The sequence below is a fragment of the Malaya genurostris genome, chromosome 1 (genome assembly GCF_030247185.1).
Source record: "Malaya genurostris strain Urasoe2022 chromosome 1, Malgen_1.1, whole genome shotgun sequence".
NCBI classification, from domain to species: Eukaryota; Metazoa; Arthropoda; class Insecta; order Diptera; family Culicidae; genus Malaya; species Malaya genurostris.
The window spans coordinates 106,075,742-106,099,104 of record NC_080570.1 but is presented as its reverse complement, the minus strand read 5'-3'; the positions used below and the strand labels follow the sequence as shown (position 1 = coordinate 106,099,104).

Sequence of the window (23,363 nt, the reverse complement as noted above, 5' to 3'; positions counted from 1 at the left end):
GTTTATGTTAGTACTCTCTATTATTTTTTCATTTCGATAGGGAATAGAAGAATGAAAGAAAAGACAATAGAGTCGCCTGTCTTTGAGTATACAGTGGGGTCTCGTACAACGCGGATTCGGTTTTGCCGGTATTCGTTGTTGCCGGATTCGTTATTGCCGGATAACCGCGATAAACGGGACCCAGAGCATATGGGATTTCGACTGATTGGGGCTGTCAACGGTTATCTCGCTTCGGTCAACAGATAGAGCCACACTATCTTCGGCAAACTTGTTGTAGATACTTAGACCAACAATTTAGTGTAGTTTGACAGACAATTAGTTAAGAAATGCTTCGCTAGGGGGGCTTCGAAAAATGCATGATATAAATCATTCGCTTAATACAGACAAAACGATTTGTAACTCGCAAATTATAGTATTTTGAAGAATGCGGGAATTCGGGAGTTTGTCAAACAGCAAAAGTATTAACTCAGACTTACTCCATCAGATGTAACTAGTGTGCTTGAATACAAATATCAATTATCAGAATTATGCTATTATAAAAAGAACTGAAAGATATAGAGCGGTTTTGTTTGTTGGAAAGTTGTTAGGAATGTTATAGTTTACATTATGAAAACTATGTTAGTTGAGAACCTTCCCACAGAATGGCGCTATTGTGATCACAAAAAAATTATTATTTTATATCTCTAAAACCTGATGATATAGATTGGCGGTGTTTTCGGAAAGAAAGTAAAGGAGGTAAAAACAGATTAAATAGTGTGAACAGTTCTAAAAATTTTTCTCACTTGGTGACGTAGGTGTGCAATTCTGGGCTGGAAATTCCTGTAATCTTGATTTTGTTGATTTATTAAGATCGTTTTTTCGAGGGTGTGTGTAAATTAATAGCAGTGTATTTTCCTCAACATTGCTTGGTTTATCAAAAAGTATTCGATAATGGGAACAGTAGTTTAGTATTCAAAAAAGGTTGCGCTATTGCGATCATGATGACTTAGATAGCTATTTTTTGGGAAAATTATATTTGTTTGTTTCGTGATTTATACTAGTTGACGGTAGAGATTTCTTCTACAATGCTTGTGTAGGAATTAATAGCTGTCTGGTCGTGGACAAACTTGATGAGAAATATGATTACTTTTATGGGATTTCTCAAGTTTCGAAATATGCGGTTCTATATAGTTTTCTGAATTTTTCGGTTTGTTAAAATAGCTGTTATTTCGGAGGATTCGCAAAATGATACGAACTCATGTGCTTCCCTAAGTCATAAAATGATTTTGTGTTATGCGATTCTCTAACAAATCTACTAAGCATACATCCTACGCGACGCTATCGTAACTGTGTTAGTGTGTTTCTGAAGAATTACTTTCTCGCATACATATACATACACAACTATATACTAGTTGAGTCGCGTTGAAAGCTAGAATATAAAAACAACTACAGTGCAACAGAGAGAACGATCATAGATTCTTTCTTTCGTTTCATTTGGTTGTGTTAGAGACGTGAATATGTAATTTTTTCCTATATATACGTTGTAGCTAACTTTCTGAGCACCAGTAGAAATTAAGCAGATAGGGCATTTTGGGCGCGTGAAAAAAAACCTGGAACGGGAAAAAAACGGTCTGCTACAAAATTTTTGATTCAATTTACGAACTTCACAAAATTCGTGGGTGTAAAATTTATTAAGATTCGTTGATAAACATTTGAGCTATGACAGATCGAAGGTACCGTTCCAACTATTTTTCAGGCTTGATATTTGGAGTGTTAATAATGTACCAAATCACGTGCTTTAAAAAATTTTCAGCGTTCGAATCTCCCAGTAACCGGAGCAATAAAAAAGGCTGGATGACTCAAGAAATTTCCCAAGATTGAATGAAAAACTGTTTCATTCCCGAGTTAGAATCATTTTGCTTAAATCGCAACATCGGAATTGCTTTGATTGCATTCAATAAGTTTTAGTTCAAATTAAGTCATCTACGTTGAAGAATTGCTGGAAAAAACTACTTCCATCTTTTTTTAGCCTGGTACACAAATCGATGATATTGAGAACGAAAGAATAATTTTTGAAATTAAGGATTTTGGCTCTTTATTGTTAACTTGACATCCACCGCGTCAAAGCCATTCAGAATAAACTTCTTCGGCTTGCTTTTCGTAGTTTCCCTTGCAGTGATCCCTGCAAACTTTTCGATTTTTGCTTCTTATCAGTTCACCGAAATATGTCTTTGGTCGTTTACGTAGCAGCTTTTGTTACAATCTCGTATTGGTTATCCGCACTTGTTACAAAAACTGAATTTATAGATTTACTGCCTGATGAAGAGTGTGACTATGAAATTTTCACTCCATTGGGCTTTTCCCTATTCAATAAAAAATGTTTAATTCAAATAAAAAATAAAATCAAACTATATGAGCAATATATGTCACATTTTATGTACATAACATTATATTATTGTATAAATAATCAAAACATTAAGTATGAAATTCTAGTTTTCACACTATCAAATTCCTCAGATTTCAGATGTCGACAGCTTATTCATCTTAATACTTTAGTAACTTACTTATTAGAAACAGTTCAAAATCTGTCTCTCCTTCATCAACTTATTCAAAAACTGATCGATAAGATCACTCTCAAAAACAAGTATGGTATTCAGTTACAGAAGATCACATTGTAGATACAAGAAGAGCTGTTTCATCAATCGTTCAATAGGTATTGGAACCTTAAAACACCTTCTCGAAGAAACCATCTTAATAAGTCAACATGATTTTGAGTTGCAGGAATTTCGAACGTTGAATGGCACACAAGAGTCAGCCATGCGAGAAATTTCAATTACTGTTTACACCATTTGATCTGTTTTGACCTCCGGAACATTCTTTCCGAAAACACCGACACCACCGAAAGTAAAATATTCGCGATATTTCATGTTCAAACTGTTTTTCTATTGTGAACATATGAATTATTTCATGCTCTTTTCAAAGCGCCCCTGGCGGTGCAGTTCTCAACAAATTGTCGGTCAAACTACACTAAATTGTTGGTCTAAGTATCTACAACAAGTTTGCCGAAGATTGTATAGCTCTATCTGTCGACCGAAGCGAGATAATCGTTCACAGCCCCAATCAGTCGAAATCCCATATGCTCTGGGTCCCGTTTAACGCGGATTCGCTTTTCACGCCCCCGGTGTACCGCGTTATACGAGACCCCTCTGTACTTCTACTTGATCGTAGAACTACGGAGTATCTCATTTAATAATCACTTTCACAGTACAGATTACAGTCGACGATGTTTTTAGTCAGTCTGTCAAGGTCATTCGACGTGACAAATTGCAATTCTGCTCTCAAGCATCATGCGTTGGGTTGAATACGCAATTTCTACTGTCGTTTTGATCAATTTGATTGGAAACGCGCGGCCGGCTAGTTCAACAAAGTTAAATTGCTTGAAAAATAAAAAAATTGAGACTACGAAGACTTTAGTCAAAACTCCCCCTCCCCCCTCGTAGACAAACGTAGACCTTTGCCAAATCCCCCCTCCCCCCAGCGAGTCTAGTGGTTTATGAACGGTCCCCAATGTATTGTATTGTATTTAGTAGTTTTAGGGGAAAAAAATTTCTAACTAAAACTGTTACTTTTTGTAAATATCGTGCAACATTCTGTGAAATCTACTCTCAAATTGAGATTCATTAAATTGATGGATGTTGACACTTTAAAGTCAATTTTTTTCAGTGTGGAATTTAATATGAAAGTTTTTCACTATTTCGATTGGGAAATTTGACAGATTTTGTGAAAATTTTAAGACATTCTAAAACAAGGTGTACATGTCTAGAAAGTTTCATTCAAATCTGAGAAAATTTTGTCAACTGCGAATATGATTTAGCGTAAAATTCGTCATATTTAAGTCAATTATAAAATGAACAATTTTCAACAAACGACTTAATTCATTTTTTTTCTAAGTAATTACATAATTCCATGCATCTAGCAATTAATCATCATGTTCTGGAACCCCCTTCGAAATTTTTTTCTTAGTGCGCGCCTGCTCACAACAATTAGCACTACCAAAAGTTAGTTATTACATAGCAACCGACTATAATATGCTTTTACGGATAAAATACTATACTTCTTGTATAGTCGACTGGAAATCATACATCGAAAAGCAGCCTAATGGTATTTTTAACTGATTTGTTTTTACGACAACTGTCAAAGGAGAGAGGAAATATCGTTGCAATCGATTTGAAATGTTGGTCGATTTCGCCCAACCGATGCAATCACACGCCGGCAGCTCGACCAAAGCCGAAGAGGGAATAAAGTGCAAATAAACCTTTAAGGACTATTCACACATTTCAGTTCCGTGACGGTTCAGTGAAAGTGCCTTCAGTGCGCCGTCAGTGTTCTTTTTTATCGGTACCCTTCCGTTCCTTTTCCGTGCTGTTTCCGTTCCGGCACAGCCAATGCAATGACATACCGACTTCTGTGAAAATGAAAAATATCGGTGACGACGAATTTGAGTTTGCCGGATGGACGCGACACTGACGGCGAGCTGCACTGAAACGGCACTGTGCCGGATAGGTGTGAATGCGCGCATAGAAAACGAATGAAATAATATCAGTATCCGTGCACGGTGTCGTGCCGGCACTGAACCGGACCGGATATGTGTGAATAGTCCTTTATTCGTAGAAAATTACCCTTGCAGTTCGTTCCATAAATCGCCCTGTGGTACGTGGCTTCGTAGCGCGACGGGTCCGCTATTTCGGAGACCTTTTTTTGCTTCAGCTGTACCACGGCTTCGCGAGCTAAGACTGCTTCACGCCTGTCTGTATTGACCTCGTTTACACACGTTTACACGGTGTTACATTCTTCTGTCACTAACTGTTTTGTCAACCTTTGCCGTACCTACGGAGCAACCGTAAATCGACGTGCATACTGCAACCAAGAAGTGGTCTGACTGAATAATTTTCTCACTGCTCATTTATGATAAATTTTGTTCCGATTCCTAAATTCAAGCCCCATTCCATGCTAAAAAAGTTTTGCAACAATTCGAAAATATTAGATTATGTGCAAGTTTGAGAGTGCATCTATTAGTCGTCGGAGTACACAAAAAGGTTCGGGAAAATGCATTCCTTTTAATTATATTATAAAATTTTATAAACTAAGGTACGCTTGCTATTTTCAATGCAAAAAAACGAAAGTTTTAAGGTTACAAATTACCCGCAAATCGGTTGGAATAATCAGCGATACGCTCAACACCTACAAATTGCCTAATCAATGTTCGAAACAACGCAAATTGAGTGAATTTGACAAGTTTGAGAGTAAATAATGCAATTAATATTGAGGGAAGCGAGAACCCATACGAAAATGCTAGGAACCGAAACTTTAAATTCGATCAGAAAATGCTGGCTCGCTGGCGAGATATATGTTAGCTTCGTCATGCCACCTCCATTAATTAGATGAGATGATGTAACTTTTTCGACACGACACACAAACATTGTACAAAACTAAGCTGGTTGTGGCACCGAAGGATATGTTTCACAAGTGGTTGAGGGTCACACAGCTATGTGACTAGAACTCCAGAAATAACACTCAGTTTAAATAAGCACACAGGGCTTCGTATGCTTGTTTATATTTGTGTGTGCCACTAAAGAAAACGATATGTGCTGGAAATTTTCTCGACATCATACATCTATAGGATTATAACGAAAAACTACTGCAGTCTAGACGTTATGACAGTTTAACATTTAGATTCTAACTCACAGAACAGTATCTAATTCTATTTCGCTAAACATGGAATTTTCTTCTTACTTCCAACCATTGTACATATAGCGAGTATTGTTGCAGGTATATCATTTGACAAAAACGAAGTCACTCCTTTAGTGGAATTTGACTGTTTCAGCAGATCTAGGTGCCGATTCTTAGCGTACAGAATTATTTTATGGACAGATTGAGAATCACTCACCAACACAAACATTTATTCTATTCACTCAGAAGATTCACTTAGCTTAGTATGAAGCGACTATAATTCTACAAAACATGTTTTAATACACATGGTGGTGTAATGATGCCTTTCTTATATCTATTATATTCCCGAAATTAAATGTTATCAACTTACAATGCCGGCACAAAAGATAAACTATAGGGCTTGTTCAACTGATTTCGTTCGTTTTTACATCGTTTCTATTCTAAAACATTGTCTTTAAAAAAAAGACTTCCACACATATCCACTAAAATTTCAAAATTGAAAGTTAGATCTTGATCAAGCTCAATAGCATTTTGAGTTCGTAAGACTTTTGATTTGAACATATTTTTTTTAAACATCGGTTCTGTCACCTCTAAGAAAATTGAGTGCATATCCTTGTCACTTGATCACCCTTTGACCTCTGGATGGTATTTAAGCAGATATTAGCTGAATTTCGATTACCCGAAAGAGAACAAATCGTATTCCGAGAGTATCATTCCATCGAGCAATCCTGTCTCAATACAACCTTTGCATCAAAAGAATTCAAATATTTCAGAAATTAGATCAATAATACAGATTGCAAACAATCGTCTCCAAACCTTCAGTCTACAAAATTTTACCTCTAAATATAGTATGACATATCACACATCGAAATATCAGTCTTAGTACCGACTACCTATTTTAAGAAACTATAATATGAATAGTGAGATTATTGATAACTAAACAAATAGTTTTACTCATAAGAAATATCTGTATCTTCAGCTGTTGAGTTGCTTTGAGATGAGATGGTAAATTACATTGAAGCGGTATATAACACATTTCTATAACGTGATTTAAGAACTTAATAATAATGTTTTGTGTTGAATGAGCTACAAACTACAAACCAATCGATAACGTTTTGTTGTTGTTGTGATCAACCATACCAGACACTGGTAACAAACATTTGGCGTTCTGGTTTCTACAATACGATTGGAAACACGTGCTCATGTGTGTCTTGTGCCGATGAATTCGCAAAGGCGGTGGTGCTTTCTTCTTCCGTAACAGCACGAACCGATGCGTACCGGTTTTGCATCGAAGTCGGTATTGGATGAAATTGCACAGTATATTTTAAGACAATGAGAGCTTTAATTTGAATTAAGATTTATGAAAATCGGTTCAACCGTTGTTGAGAAATCCAAGCGAGTCTCAAAGCAGGTTTATATATTCTCCAACTAACAAGATCTACCAACTAGATGAATTTTTCAGCAAGTTTCATAAAAATGTGCACTACTCATGAAATTGAAAAATATTCACTTATCGCGCTGTAATATCGTTATATGTAAATATTATTTATAGTAAGTAATTTATCAAGAATACTACAGTATCATAACTGCATATGAAATAAATCAAACTCATAGATATAACTTGTGTACAGCAAATACAATCCGCAATTTCTTTATCTTGTAATTTTTTACCTAGGGAAATTTGATCATGATGGACTGCCATTATGACATAGGACTACGTCTTTCTTTACTGTACTAACTTGAGTACATTTTCAAAATTTCACAACACGTAAGAGTAACAAAGTTACTCCATATTCGATTTCTTAATAACTTTTTCCCTGTTTTAGTATTCTATCTAATTCTTTTGCGAAACGAATGGAAGAAGATATAAGAATATTAATAATATCACGATTATTATATAAACGTTAGTTCAATATTGGGCCAAACTCGAAAAAAATCAGTCGAATCTATAAATAGACCCAGCTAGCTTTAAGCGCTATTCACACTAGGCCGTGACGTATCCGGAAAGAGGCCGCAACGTGCCGGGATTTATTTGTAAAATATTCTCATCATACCGTGCACTTTCCGTGTCGCTGCCGTAACATTATTAGTATTAGTAACATATACAATCGTTGCATTTGATGTTTTCTGTTCCTCACGAAAATTGGACATTTTCCTAACGAAGAATTGGCCGTAATTGCGATTGCTCTGAATGACGAAGATAATCAGCAGTTAAAAAAAAGATTTGGGTGCACGAACTTTGGCGAAAAAGAGCAGTTGAGGGTGAATTCACCGCCTTATATAAGCAGCTTGGGAATAACGAGATCAAGAAATATTTCCGAATGTCAGAAGCCTATTTCAACTCGCTGTTGAGTAAAATTCATCCGTATCTTAAAATGCATGACACTACATGCCGATTAGCAGTGACTCCCCTAGAAAGGCTGGCAGTTTGTTTAAGATATTTTCATTGATTTGTTAACAAGATTTCTTTGTAAATGTCAAGAAAACTCCAACCAAAAATTGTATAACGATCATTGAGATGGCTTATGGTTTGTGTTCGTTTCCTGATTTCAGATATTTAGCAACAGGAGACACGCAAAAAACCATGACATTTAGTTACAGACTTGGAGACTTGAGAGATTGTTCACGAGATATGTCGTGTAATTACCGAAAAATTAATCGACGATGCAATGTCGAAACCAACAGAAGATATGTGAAATAAGATTGCTAACGATTTTTGTGGAATTTCGATCTGTGTCTTGGAGCCTTGAATGGCAAGCATGTGACAATTCAAGTACCTGCCAATAGTGTCTTTGAGTCAACGCATGCTTTGACCGTGCTTCGGACGTGTGTCGATACATACACGGGTACGACACGGTCTAGTGAGAATACTCACATAGAGCTGCATTGAACAAATTTGAAGCGTAACCCGGACGGGATCCGGTCCAGTCCCGTTCCGGATACGTCACGGCCTAGTGTGAATAGCACTTTAGTCTACGATAATTCATGTATGGAGATACATCGAGTGCGCAGACGCAGAAAGGATCGGCATAATTCAACTGGTGCTTCAGTCAATGCCGAAAATGAGATTCCATTTCTTAAGCCTAAACGCAGAAAAACAACTATTAGTTCTTCTGTGAGCATCTCTATTGTGGGTCATTCACAGTGTGTGTTTCGCAAGAGAGATTGCAACATCCTGCTGCTGGTCGTTTGAATTGGAGAAAAATACAACGCAAAGTGGACAGCCCTTCTAAGAGCTCTTAAGTTTATCTAAAGAACTATAAAGATTACTTCTCTGCAAATCGGAGGTAAATATCTAAACACATCTCGAATGCAGTCCTACACCAATCTTATGGTTATGTTTCTGAAATTTTCTACTCCAAGTTTTTTTTATCATATTTATAGTCATCAATGCTATCAATTTCTTATTTCCATTCGTCTTCATCTCATCTCATCGCAGAAGGCTACGACAAGGTGATGGACTCTCTTGTCTCTTGTAGAATCAACACGAGCAAAAGTTAGACGAATGCGATGGTCTAGGCATGTCATCAGGATGCCGGAAGGTAACCCATTGAAAATAGTTCTTGATTCTGATCCGGTAGGCACAAGAAAAAGAGGAACCCAGCGAACAAGGTGAATCGATTCAAGTGGAGGAGTGGAGAACTTTGAGTGGCTGACGGTGAGCGGTCATGGATCGAGCTACATGGATACGTTAGCTAGATACAGAAAAAAAAAACACACACAGAAAGAAAAGATGAAACTTACACGACATGTAAACCGATAGTACTATGAAATAGACATCAGTTGAAACGAAAATCTGATTTAAAACCATGATTGATGTAAAATTACATTAGAATTCATTTAGTTTTTCATTGAACAAGACTGTATATTTACAAACCGCTTCGTTTTGTAATGTAAATTTCCATTTAATTGTCTGCTCCAAATATGTGCATGAAAATAAATGTAAAATCACAAAATATTTTTATCTGTGCACCACAGAACTTGACCACCACAGGTTGATAGGTAAGGTAAGCTTCATCTCATCAGTACATTAGCAATGTATTTTGAACTACGAGACAGCATGTTCGCCATCGCAAATTGCGTTAATTTTACGTCTGCCTTAGCGGTTCAAATTGAACTGTTGAAGTTTTTACAGTAAGCAGTTCAATTTGAACTGCTCTGCACTGACGAGTCGAAGACGACACGTAATGAATAGTGAAATCGGTTAAGTGCCCAAAGCACAAAAAACTGTTTTTATCCAAACTCCTAAATAATGAACGCATGTGAAAATGTTGTTGTTGCACAAACGCATTCACGTGAGCATTGAGTGAGCTCTGTGGGAGCATTCAATGTAAACTTTGAAGCGCTGATTATTGAGTAATTTTTTCTAGCAAAGCTTTGAAAGAACACCTAGTTTAAAGATTTATTTCTCAAATTGCCCAGGTTGGCGGTTCAATGCATAGGGCACTGGTCTTACAAGCTAATTACCGTATGTTCGAGCCCCGACCTTGGAAAGATTCTTAGTGGCAATGATCCTGTACGCTATGAATCGGTTGCGAAGTTTGTTGAAACAGAAAGGCCACAAAAAGAATATAATGCCAAGGCTTTGCTTCGTTGTTCTCAAGTTGTGTTTTTCTTGCGCTTATATACATGTCGTCGGTAATATTGTATGTGTGATTATCGAGTAGAAGTTGCAATCACCAATAAACAATCGATTCATCATAGGCTTTTGCCTATATTGAAACTGCAACCAAAGACGTTCTTGTCTTTAACGGGTTTTCTACCCATATTTTTCTCAATAGAAATGACGTTTAGATTTACTGCTGTGACAGTTCTAAACAGAGATGCCAGGTCTGCAGATTTGTCTGTAAATCTGCAGATTTGGGGTATAGTGCTGCAGACATTTTTTGTTGTGCAGACTTTTACAGACTTTTGAAATTCTAGCAGACTTTTGCAGACTTTTGAATTTCTCGCAGACTTTCGTCTATATTTACAGACTTTTGAAATTTTCGCGACCTTTTTTTTTTTTTGCTCGCCAAAACAGTTTTGCGTGTCATACTTTATAGAGAAATTGCTGCCAGCAAAACATACTTACTGACTGCAGATTTTTTTTCTGATTTACAGACCCTGTCTGCAGATATTTGAAATTTTTACCTGGCATCTCTGGTTCTAAACCAACATAGAATAAACTGCTATCGCACCGACTGGGTTCAACGTCAACCAATCTCTGACTCCGATTATTGGCATTGGATTCTCCGATGGAAATATACGTTGAACTGCTTTCCTTCCAGTAGGCAATTGCAGTCGCCATTATAGACGGTTTCAATACAACCTCTGCCAAGTACCTCTTTTCAAATTGATAGTGTTACTGACGTAGCATAAGAGAGAAAACACGACAAAACATTATTTATAACAACTTTTTACATCTAGGGTAATCCAAGAAAGATTCTAATATTTTCAAAAAAAAAACTACAAACTACTCTCATACGCAGATATCTGATCCTTAACGAAGATGCTCAAGGATAAACCGAAGCCCATCCCTTCACTGGTATCATCCGAGGTCGCGGATGATGAGAAACTTTCCAGAATACCATTAAAGAATGCCAATGCATTCACCATTAGTTTTTTGAGTCTCACAATTGAATGGCTGAAAGCAAAAGTCGGATAAGTGCAACTTAGTTTGGAAAACCCGTTTAAGTATTTTTGAATGCAAAAACCGGATAAAAACATTTAGCGCAAAAGTCGGACACGGACTTTGAAATGCAAAAGCCGTTTAAAAACATTTTTATTGCAAGAACCGGACAAAAATACTTTGAATGCAAAAACCGGACAAAAACTTAACCGGTTCTTCGAAAACAAATGTACTTATCCGGTTTTTGCATTCAAAGTTATTTTCGGCCAACTGTCGCTGCGGGATAAAGCATGGGTCGCTAGTTTGCTACGGGTGGCGTGATATGTAAGGACATTTTCATTCAGTCTCGTCTTGTTCCGCAGGGAAAATCGAATGTGATTTGATAATTATATCAAGTCTACTTTATAAATTTTAATAGAAACTTTTTGCAATGAATTATTATAGATGAATCATTAATGTATAAAACTCTTGGTACGAAGATGAAACATGAAATATAGCTTGATAAACTTAGTTCGTATCTGTTTTCATCACGATGGAACTATATTTTCCATAATGGATGGAGCTTATATACTTTATTAATGACTCGTAACTACGGTGCATTCATGTTCACTGAATTTATAATGTTTTCGCCAATTAACAAACAAACATGTATTAAGGATTGCTGAAAAAAATAAGAACAGAGTTGTGTTTCTTTTGATAAGGTCAATACTCCGGTTAATCATCTGTGCAGTCAAGTATGCATATTAGTGGTTTCAATTCGAGGAACATCATAGTTGTATCAGTTCAATTGTGAATATTACAACAGATTTGTAATTTTTATTCAAACGATATTACAGTGAAATGTTCAACATATTCTAAACCTTTTCATAGATATATGATAACTATGCTATATTCATGTCGGCTCTTCTATTCATTCAATGTATTCATAACATGCAATCCTTTGATTGTAAATCGAGTGATTGAGTTTTCTGTTTCGGATAATAAGGTTAATATAGGGTAACGGTACCCCCGTTCAACATAGTTCCAGTACTCTTCTCATACACTAAAATCATTGCTTAATGTAAGATCTGCTGTCTTTGTTCGAGCCACTGGCTCAAAGGAAATGGATGGAAATAGAATTATTCGCGTTTCTAAAACAGCAGTATTGCTCAATTCTCAAGCAATTTTTTTCTGAAATACTGTTTCTTAGAGCCGAAGCAAAGAGGTTTAATTCGATTTTATCACAATTTGTTAATTGAAACTCGACTTTCAGCTAAAAAATAAAGCGTTTAAACAAATTAGATGACTGTCGGTATAAATGAATGGTTAAAGGGTTTATCACATTTTAGATTACGCGTAATTTTCCTTAAGGAACATATCATGGCCGCCGTTGTGACACCAAATAAATTTCAAGCCCGAAAAAAGGAGATTGAATTGGCTTTCATCTTTCATTTTCAGAGCATCGAACCCACCCAGGTAGGCTGGGTGAAAGGCATCTACTCACCCATCACACTAATGCGATGTCAGATAGTAGTAGTGTCATTTTCGTAGATTGGCATTTTTCTCGGAAGCTCTCGCGGTGAAAAGCATTTTTTTTGCTCGCCAGACAAAACTAGTTTCCGTAGTTCTCCGTTGATGATAAATTTTAATTTCCGTAGATTTCCGTAGAAAAAATCCAATTTCCGTAGATTTTGTCTACGGATCCGTATATCCGTAGAAAATGTTCGAATCCGTAGATCTACGGAGATTTTCGTAGATCTGACATCGCTGAACGCTATACCCGTTCCCAGCTAATAATAAGTATAACAAGTGTTTAGCCAGCATGTGCCGAATATGCAACCTCTAATCTTCTGTAACGACGAGCTTTATTAAGTGAATAACATTCTAAAATCGTTTAAAAAGGGTTGAAAATTGAAGACGTTTGAAAGGTGATTGGATTTGCCATTATTGTACAGAGTAGGCCATTTATAGAGGAAGGATTTGTTAATTTAATTTTCATTTAGATTATAATATTTTTTTGTTGAAGGAGATATGTTACATCTATTTTTTGAAAATGATATCGCGTCAATGGTGACATTTGGTCTTGAGTACAAAATGTATCCTTTTTTCGGCATTTTCCATCGTTTTGACCAATGTATCGGTCGATATGGCGGTGATTTCACGTCGTATGTCGACTTTGAGTTTTGCTATGCTTCATGACTTATCAGCGTATACCTTGGATTAAAAAAACACAAAAAAGTCTTGTGGCGTCAAATCGAGGCCAGTCAAAATCATCGTTTTGCGATATGACTCGTACGGAAGACAATGTTCATAACAAATCGATTGTTAGTCAAACCGTATGACATGTTGCATACTGTTGAAACCAGTAGCCATTCAAACCATTTTGACGAACAGTGGGTATCACAAAATCATTTATCATGGCACGATAACGATCACCATGGACATTTTACGTTGCTATGAAAAAAAAAAACACCACACCAAACTGTAACTTATTGATCGTATAGAGACTGTTCCTCAATTAATTGAGGGTTCTCAGTTGCATAGAACCAACAATTTTGTTTATAAAAGCATCTATTAAACGTGAAATGTGCCTCTGACATGATGATTTTTGCCAAAAGTTGCTCTCCTTTTGCATGCAAAGCTGACCAATTTCAGCGCGTTCTTTTGATGTGTATTGTTCAATGGTAAAATTATCTTGGAATGACGCTTCCAACGCGGTATGTCATCAGTCGTCAGATCGACGGAATTGTCAAATCGACTAATGACATATCGCGTTGGAAGCGTCATACCAGGTTGCCCGATGCTTCCACTTTGAATGGCCCACCCTGCATTTGCAAGAATGCAATTGGCCCTATAAAATAATATTTAAAAAAATCGTTTTGAAACTTTTCGCTTCCTCACATGAATTAATATGATCTCAGCTTGTGTTCGCATTTCATTCCAAATTTATTAAATTTAACAATTGAATGTACTTTTCGAAAAGCAGTTTTTGTGTTCGGATTAATCTAATGAAGTTCCAGCTCTGCCTCCATTTTTAACTAACAGTTTATGGCTACAATGTACTGTTGAATACTACGAGCTAATAGTGCAATTTTTACAAGAATAATGGGGCAAGGATAATGCTTATCCAAATTTGAAACAATTAAAAAAATATATTCAAAATACATGTGTTTTAGTAAAGATGATATTCGAATCAATCCTTCCGATTGTTACTCTATCCTCTGAGTTAATGCCATGCACACATAAACAATTACGCCTATTTTCATGCACATATGTTAAAAAAGATAATTAATTCAAAATTACTTAACAGTTTTTTATTTTTTTTTACCCAAGAAGCAAACCTGAGCGTTAATTGAAAAATAAAGTTTCATTCATTTAAAATCCATGCATTCGTATTTAGTTTTATATCGAGTTTTTTTTTTTTATTTTTTTTTTAATAACTATTTATTGGAATGAGTTAAAATTAAATTATTAAGATTTAAATTGGGTGTTCAGCCACAAGTGGTGACTTTTCAGCCCTATTATATATATGATTTGGTTATTACCATGAGGACATTATTTGCTTCCGCAATTCTGAGAATTTTGTGTAGGGAAAATTCTAAACCTACTTGTATTGTGTAATGGGGAAAAGGAACTTATATACTAACTTACTAACTAATACAGAGAGCGAATCGATTCAATTGAAGATTGCATCGATTTTTGTCGGAATTTGCTTATAATATTATGTGACATTACATCTAATGGTTCTATATTTGTGAGTCTGTGTAACTCATTTGTACTAAACCAGGGAGGACGCTTCAGAATCATTTTCAGAATTTTATTCTGAATCCTTTGAAGCGTTTTCTTCCTGGTGGAACAACAGCTTGACCAAATTGGTACCGCATAAAGCATGGCTGGTCTGAAAATTTGTTTATAAATTAACAATTTGTTTTTTAGACAGAGCTTAGAATTTCTGTTTATAAGAGGATATAAACATTTAATATATTTATTACACTTTGCCTGGATTCCTTCAATGTGATCCTTGAAAGTGAGTTTTTTGTCATACGTTAAACCTAAGTATTTAGCTTGATCAGACCATGTCAATTCCAAGCCATTCAATTTGAGAATGTGATTATTGTTTGGTTTTAGAAAAGAAGCTCTTGGCTTATGAGGAAAGATAATTAATTGCGTTTTTGCTGCATTTGGTTTAATTTTCCATTTTGACAGATAACCACTGAAAATATTTAAACTTCTTTGTAGGCGACTGCAGATCACTCTTAGATTTCTACCTGTGGCTAACAGACTTGTGTCGTCACAGAATAGCGATTTCTGACAACCAACGGGTAGATTTGGAAGATCAGAAGTGAAAATATTATACAAGATTGGAGCTACGCTCGAACCCTGCGGAACACCGGCTCGTACGGGTAGCAATTCAGATTTACAATTCTGTTAGCTAACCTGAAGAGTACGATCAGTTAAATAATTTTGAATCATTTTGATCAAATAAATAGGAAACTGGAAATCAGACATTTTTGCTATTAAACCTTTGTGCCAAACACTGTCGAATGCTTTTTCTATGTCTAGAAGAGCAACTCCAGTGGATAACCCAGAAAATTTATTTGATTTTATCATGTTCGTTACTCTGACAAGTTGATGAGTAGTTGAATGTTCATTACGAAATCCAAACTGCTCTGGTAAAAAAATTGAATTCTCATTTATATGAGTCATCATTCTCAACAAGATAATTTTTTCAAAAAGTTTACTGATAGAAGAAAGTAAGCTAATTGGGCGATAACTTGATGTTTCTGCTGGGTTTTTATCAGGTTTTAGGATAGGAATTACTTTAGCGTTTTTCCATCTTTTTGGGAAGTAAGCTAATGAAAAACACTTGTTGAAAATTTTAACCAGGAGTCTCAAGGCAACATCGGGAAGATTTTTAATAAGAATATTAAAAATTCCATCATTACCAGGAGCCTTCATGTTTTTGAGTTTCCTAATAATTGATTTAATTTCATCAAAATTCGTCTCAATAATGTCATCGTGTGATAACACTTGGGTTGAAATATGATCATATTTCAGTGAGACTTCATTTTCAATAGGACTCACAACGTTTAAATTAAAATTGTGGACACTCTCGAACTGCTGAGCTAGCTTTTGAGCTTTTTCACCATTTGTAAGAAGTATTCGATTTCCTTCCTTGAGAGCAGGAATTGGTTTCTGAGGTTTCTTAAGAACCTTAGAAAGTTTCCAGAAAGGTTTAGAATATGGTTTAATTTGTTCAACTTCTTTAGCAAAATTTTCATTTCGCAAAAGAGTAAATCTATGTTTAATTTCTTTTTGTAAATCCTTAACTATGTTTTTCATAGCAGGATCACGAGAACGTTGATATTGTCGTCGACGAACATTCTTCAACCGAATGAGCAGTTGAAGATTGTCATCGATGATAGGAGAATTTAATTTAGTTTGAGCTTTGGGAACTGAAAGATTTCTAGCTTCGATAATATAATGATTCAAATTATCAATTGCTGTGTCGATGTCCGCAGAATTTTCTAAAATAGTTTCATGATCCACATGATTTTCAATGTGAGATCTGTAATCCAACCAATTAGCTCTATGATAGTTGAAAATAGAACTAATTGGATTAATTATAGCTTCGTTGGAAAGTCTGAATGTTACAGGAAGATGATCTGAGTCAAAATCAGCATGAGTAATCAGTTCACTACAAATGTGACTTTGATCTGTTAGAACCAGATCAATTGTAGACGAGTTTTTCACGGAAGAGAAACAAGTCGGATTACTGGGATGAAGAACTGTGAAGTAACCAGCTGAGAGTTGATTATGAAGTATTTTACCATTACTGTTATTTTGCCTGCAATTCCACTGGACATGCTTAGCATTTAAGTCCCCTATTACGAAAAATTTCGATCGATATCTTGTAAGTTTTTGCAAATCGCCTTTAAAGAAATTTAATTGTTCGCCGGTGCATTGGAATGGCAAATATGCTCCAGCGATGAAATAAATTCCATGAATGGTTTCAACTTCGATTCCAAAGCTTTCAATAACTTTAGTATTGAAAGAAGGTAAAATTCGATGTTTAATTTGCCGTTGGACAAAAATGGCAACTCCACCACCCATTCCAGTAAACCTGTCAAATCGATGAACCACATAATGTGGATTACTTTTCAATTTTACATTTGGTTTAAGAAAAGTTTCTGTCACAATGGCAATATGAATTTTGTGAACTTTGAGAAAATTATAAAATTCATCTTCACTCGATTTCAAAGATCGAGCATTCCAATTTAAAATATTCAAATAATTATTTAACATCACTGTTAAATTTTAAATTCATTATAATATTATTTGCAAATTTCCATCCGATTTGAAATGCTTCAAAAAGTGATGAAGTCGAATTCATTTGGATGATCATTTGAAAAAGTTGATCTTGTAGGTAGATCATTTTATTTTCAGTTATATCGCCTAAATCGACTTCATTTAAAGAAGCGAATGGCATTGAAGGAATATTTGTAGGTAGACTGCCATTAGAAGAAGATGATTTGGCCGGTCTACCTATTAATAAATTGTTTTCGTTAGAAGAAGAACTGCAAGGCGGTCCTGTGTTTTGATTATTTACATTAGAAGAAATAGGTGATAGATTTCTACCTAATATACCAGCATAACTGACATTAGAAGAAGATGATGACGAGGTCGATCTACCTGTCAATAAATTGTTTTCGTTAGAAGACGAATTGGCAGGCGTACCTGTTTTTTGTTTCGAAGAAATCAGTGCCTTAAAAGAATTAGGCGTGGCATTTGTAACGGTTTTTTGATTTTCAGGTGTGTTCTGTAAATTTAAGGTCGTTGATTTGACTTGTTGTCGAAGCGAACGAGCATTTAAAATTTTTTCCCTGACAGGACATTTCAAATAATTGGATTTATGATTTCCATTGCAATTTGAACATGAAAATTTATCAGTGGTTTCATTCGTTGGACAATCGTCTTTCGAATGCGATTTACCACAATTCAAACACCGTATATCCATATGACAATTTTTGGTTCAATGACCGAAGCCTTGGCAACGACGACATTGCGTTAAGTTTGCAATACGATTATGCCGTTTATAATGTTCCCAATGAATTTTAATGTGGGAAATGAAACGTACTTTTTCTAAAGTTTTCAAATTGTTTACATCACTTCGATTGAAGTGTATTAGGTAAAGTTCATGGGAAATTCCAGAGCGTGGTTTAGAAGTACCATTCGCTCTTTTTTTCATAAGTATTACTTGGGAAGGGGCAAAACCAAGCAATTCTTTTAGTTCATTTTTAATTTCATCAATACTTTGATCATTTGATAATCCTTTCAAGACAGCTTTGAAGGGTCTGTCTGATTTTATATCATAAGTTTTATATCGAGTATGTTTGTCAATCAAATTGCTTTCCATTTCATATTACTATTGACTTACATATCGTATACGTTTCTTTTTTTGTACAGAGATAGTTATCCTACTCCAACTGATGGTTTGAATGAATTGAATGAATAGAAGATGTTGAACATTTCACTCTAATATCGTTTGAATAAAAATTTCAAATCTGTTGTAACATTCACAATTAAACTGATACAACTATGATGTTCCTCGAATTGAAACCACTAATATACATACTTGACTGCACAGATGATTAACCGGAGTATTGACCTTATCAAAAGAAACACAACTCTGTTCTAATTTTTTTCAGCAATCCTTAATACATGTTTGTTTGTTAATTGGCGAAAACATTATAAATTCAGTCAACATGAATGCATCGTAGTTACGAGTCATTAATAAAGTATATTAGCTCCATCCATTATGGAAAATATAGTTCCGTCGTGATGAAAACAGATACGAACTAAGTTTATCAAGCTATATTTCATGTTTCATCTTCGTACCAAGAGTTTTATACATTAATGATTCATCTATAATAATTTATTGCAAAAAGTTTCTATTAAAATTTATAAAGTAGACTTGACATAATTATCAAATCACATTCGATTTTCCCTGCGGAACAAGACGAGACTCAATGAAAATGTCCTTACATATCACGCCACCCGTAGCAAACTAGCGACCCATGCTTTATCCCGCAGCGGCAGTTGGCCGAAAATAACTTTGAATGCAAAAACCGGATAAGTACATTTGTTTTGGAAGAACCGGTTAAGTTTTTGTCCGGTTTTTGCATTCAAAGTATTTTTGTCCGGTTCTTGCAATAAAAATGTTTTTAAACGGCTTTTGCATTTCAAAGTCCGTGTCCGACTTTTGCGCTCAATGTTTTTATCCGGTTTTTGCATTCAAAAATACTTAAACGGGTTTTCCAAACTAAGTTGCACTTATCCGACTTTTGCTTTTAGCCGTTCAATTTAGGACTCAATATAGTTGGTTCATACGAAAGACCCATCACTGATGACGTAGCCGAGGTTGATCAATTAGACAGCTTGGTCCCAAAGGTAAGTTGAGACACTGTGGATGAGCTGATCGCTATCGTGAAAATTCCAAAATTAAAAGAGGTTTCAAAAATACTTTAAACATCTAGCTAAAGCATTTGACCATTCGCTCATTTTATATGGTTGACCGTTCAATGCATAGCCAGTTTTCGTATGGTCGACTCCCTAGGAGGATTCTTATACCGTTTTCGTTTATTGATCGGAGCAGCCCGAGAGCTGACCCAGAGTCACCAAAACAACTTTTGATGAGTTTGTTTTAGAAACCTGAGGTCATTATAGATCGGACTCCAATCGCATAGTTTCGCTCTGAAAATTTTCTCGGGTCGCACCACGCATCCATGCGAGCTTGTTTATTGTTTTCTTTTTTATATGAGTTGTTGTTTAGGGCGCGTACCACGTGTTCGTTTTACTCGGAGTCAGAGTCGCCCGAGTGTAGGTTCTAAACCAAAAACGGTATTAGTGTCAGTAGGTTAGTAGCACCATTCAATGGTTCTGTACGCTATAAATCGACTACCGAGTCTGCTGAAACAGAAGGTTAAATTCCACAGAAGGAATGTAATACCAAGGCTTTGCATCATTTGATTTTACCTTTTGTTTTAGCTAGAATTAACCGGTTTTAGGGACTTGGCTACATTCCTTCCCTATGAAAGTTATCCCAGAGCTGAATCTTGGGAAAGATCCCGTATTCCCAAAGCCATTGGCCCATCAGTTTACCCCCCGCTCTCTCCAAACTGTTCGATTAGTCAATCCAAAGACAAATTCTTTTATTCGCTTTTGAGAAGTATTCTTGGAGGAACAATCCGAGTTCCGAAAAAGAATATCCACCATCATCCAGCTCACAAGAAATAACAACGTCACTGTACAAAACGACCACCAAGGCACCAAGATCTTGGCCCAAGAAAGTATCCGAAGGTCGTGTCATTACAAGGTGTGTCTATAATGCCCTGAAAATAAAGTACAGTCAGGTCTGATCTTTTCTTTGCAATTTCAGCCTTCAAACGCTCCAATAACGTTATATAATATTCACTGTTAATGGTATTTCATTTCTCAAGATAGTCGATAAATATTACACCACGCACATCCCGAAATATCGAGGCCATAACCTTTCCAGCCGATTGTTGTGTTTTCGGGCCCTTTGGACGAGGTTCACCAGTTGCTGTCCACTCAGATGACGTTTCGATTCCGAAATCCATGTTTCATCCACTGCCACATATCGATGAAAAAATCCGGTTTGTTACGTTTAAATATGGCCAAGCACTGCTCAGAATCATTAACACGTTGTCGTTTTTCGTCAACAGTGAGCAAACGTGGCACTCACTGTAAACAGAGCTTTCTCATAGTCAAATGCTCATGCGATATAAAGCCAACAAGGTCTTTTGGTCATTCAAAACGATTTTGTGGATTTTTTATGTTTTCTGGTGTTACAGCCTCATTTGGACGTCATCTGCGTTCTACATCATTGGTGTCTCTACGATCGCGTTTGAAGTCAGCAAAGTTTTATTGTTGTTTCTGATGGAGCGGAGTCTCCATAACACTTTTCAAGTCATTGCTTTGCTTGAACGGAATTTTTTCCCATCAAGAAGCAGTGTAAAATTAAAACACAAAATTTTTTATGATCCATTGTTCTGAAAATAACAAAAATAGCGTCACTCTTACCACAATAACTTACAGTCTAATGAAAAGAATATCATGAAATTATAACAGTTGTTTTTTGAAGGTTAGTATTAACTGACAATAAAGTGACTGCAATAAAACTAGCACCATCTATGTGTTAGGCCAGGGACTTATCATGCCATTTGTTATTCTATATATATAGAATTCGCTCAAACTTCAGAAAAATTTTCCGAGGCCCACAGGGTCGAGTCTCATATACCAATCGATTCAGATCGACGAACTGTGCAAATGTCCGTGTGTGTGAGTATGTGTGCGTATGTTTGTATGTGTGTTGTCAACAGAGAGGTCGAAATCTCAGAGATGACTGGACCGATTGTGATCAAACTAGTCGTACACGGAAAGTATCCTCATCATCCTGAATGATATTGAATATTTTTGATTTTTTGATGATTTTTTGGCAATATCTGTCACAATTGTTCTTGTAAACAAAATATGTTTTGATAGCTATATTTCGCACCGTAATAGCTATCCAACAAGGCATACATGATTGAAATCCATCCATTTTTAACGGAGATATCGATATTTTTATGTAAAATACATTTCCCCATATTCCAGCAGTAAGACTAATAAACTAATGAATCTATGTAGTTGATTAAATTATAGATTCCGATTAGATCTTGCGAAAAGTCATGGTCACACTGAATTATTGCTATTCTATTGAAATCGAGTTACCGCTTTACACATCAGTTATTACCATAGCGTATATTTTACCCCGGGTTCAACTATACAATTCGTTCACTAGAGGGCAGCTCTATCACGGCTTTCTGTCGGTTGATTTGAGAGTTCAGCAATTTCCTCGAGCTATTCAGAAATTCTAGGTCACGTAATTCCAACACAACGAACAAAAAAAAACAGTGAAATTATCTAAAAGACTCACCGGAGTTGCTGCCGGTACTGGATCCTCCTTTAGTTGCATAGTTGTTGTTGATTAAATTGAAAAAGTTAGCCGCTCCAGTACGCCGGAGTATCCAAAACATGATTTTCGTGGAAGACGAGAATGCAAACGACGAACGAGGTGAACTTTTACAATCAGCTTCTTTTCACTCAAGCATCAAAACTTTACAGAAACACCTTGCCGTACCCAACGCTGCGATTCGGTCTGTCGGAATTAATCAATTGGTATTTCTATTTTGCTCCCTGTAGGGTAGAGCAAACTTTTCCGCTTCCCTCTTGTGCCTTTCGGCGGTAAAAATTTAGAACAAATTCAATAATGACTTCTGTTCGTGTAATAAATCACTCTTGTTGTTGGAAACTTTAACTATAGCTGATAAATCATCGAGAGAACCGATTGGTTAAGCATGAATCACCGACACGGCCAAAGAACACTTCTCCTGTTGCTTCTCACCGGTTAATGCTTCTTCTGTTTCTTATCATTGATTGGTACAATAAACGATATGTTTCAGAACGATACCCGATGGTTTTCTACGTTCACTTCTCCTTCTACACAACCCGTTAAAGATAGCTGATTCCAATCGCTATCGCGCACTTGTCTAGTACAATACCACAACAGTATCAAAATTCAGGGGTATTTAATTGACTGAACTCAGCACACAAGAAGACATTCCGACGGAAATGCCAATGATTAGCTAGCACAATGAAGCACACGAATTTTCGCGCCTACTTGTGCCGGCACGACTAAACTGACTGGTGAATAACAGCGAGATCGAAAGGATATTAAACCATAGGATGCATGCCGAAAGGACGAACCACCGAGCCGAAGTTGGTTGGCGTGTTCATCCCGAGCGGGCACATGCTTGCGCAGTTCGGATTTTCATCCCGGTTGGCACTCACCAGGTATGGTCGTTTACTAGTTGTTACTTTTTCTGCCTTCAACAGTAGTTACAAGATGGTACCAAGCGAGGTACGAATGTTTTTAATAGTTTCGGAAACTGGTACCTTTACATTTGATTGTCTACCATTCGTACGCATGAGGGCACGCGGA

General features: G+C 36.2%; 1 protein-coding gene across 1 annotated transcript in view; it reads right to left on the bottom strand.

The window, feature by feature from the left end:
• LOC131425315 (uncharacterized) overlaps window positions 1-23,056 on the bottom strand; it is a 216,816-nt gene extending 193,760 nt beyond the window's left edge. Inside the window, exon 1 of the mRNA XM_058587109.1 lies at window positions 22,299-23,056. Coding sequence (XP_058443092.1) covers window positions 22,299-22,398 — 100 coding nt within the window. The 5' untranslated portion in view covers window positions 22,399-23,056. The remainder of the gene's footprint in view (window positions 1-22,298) is intronic.
• Between the last annotated feature and the right edge of the window lie 307 nt (window positions 23,057-23,363).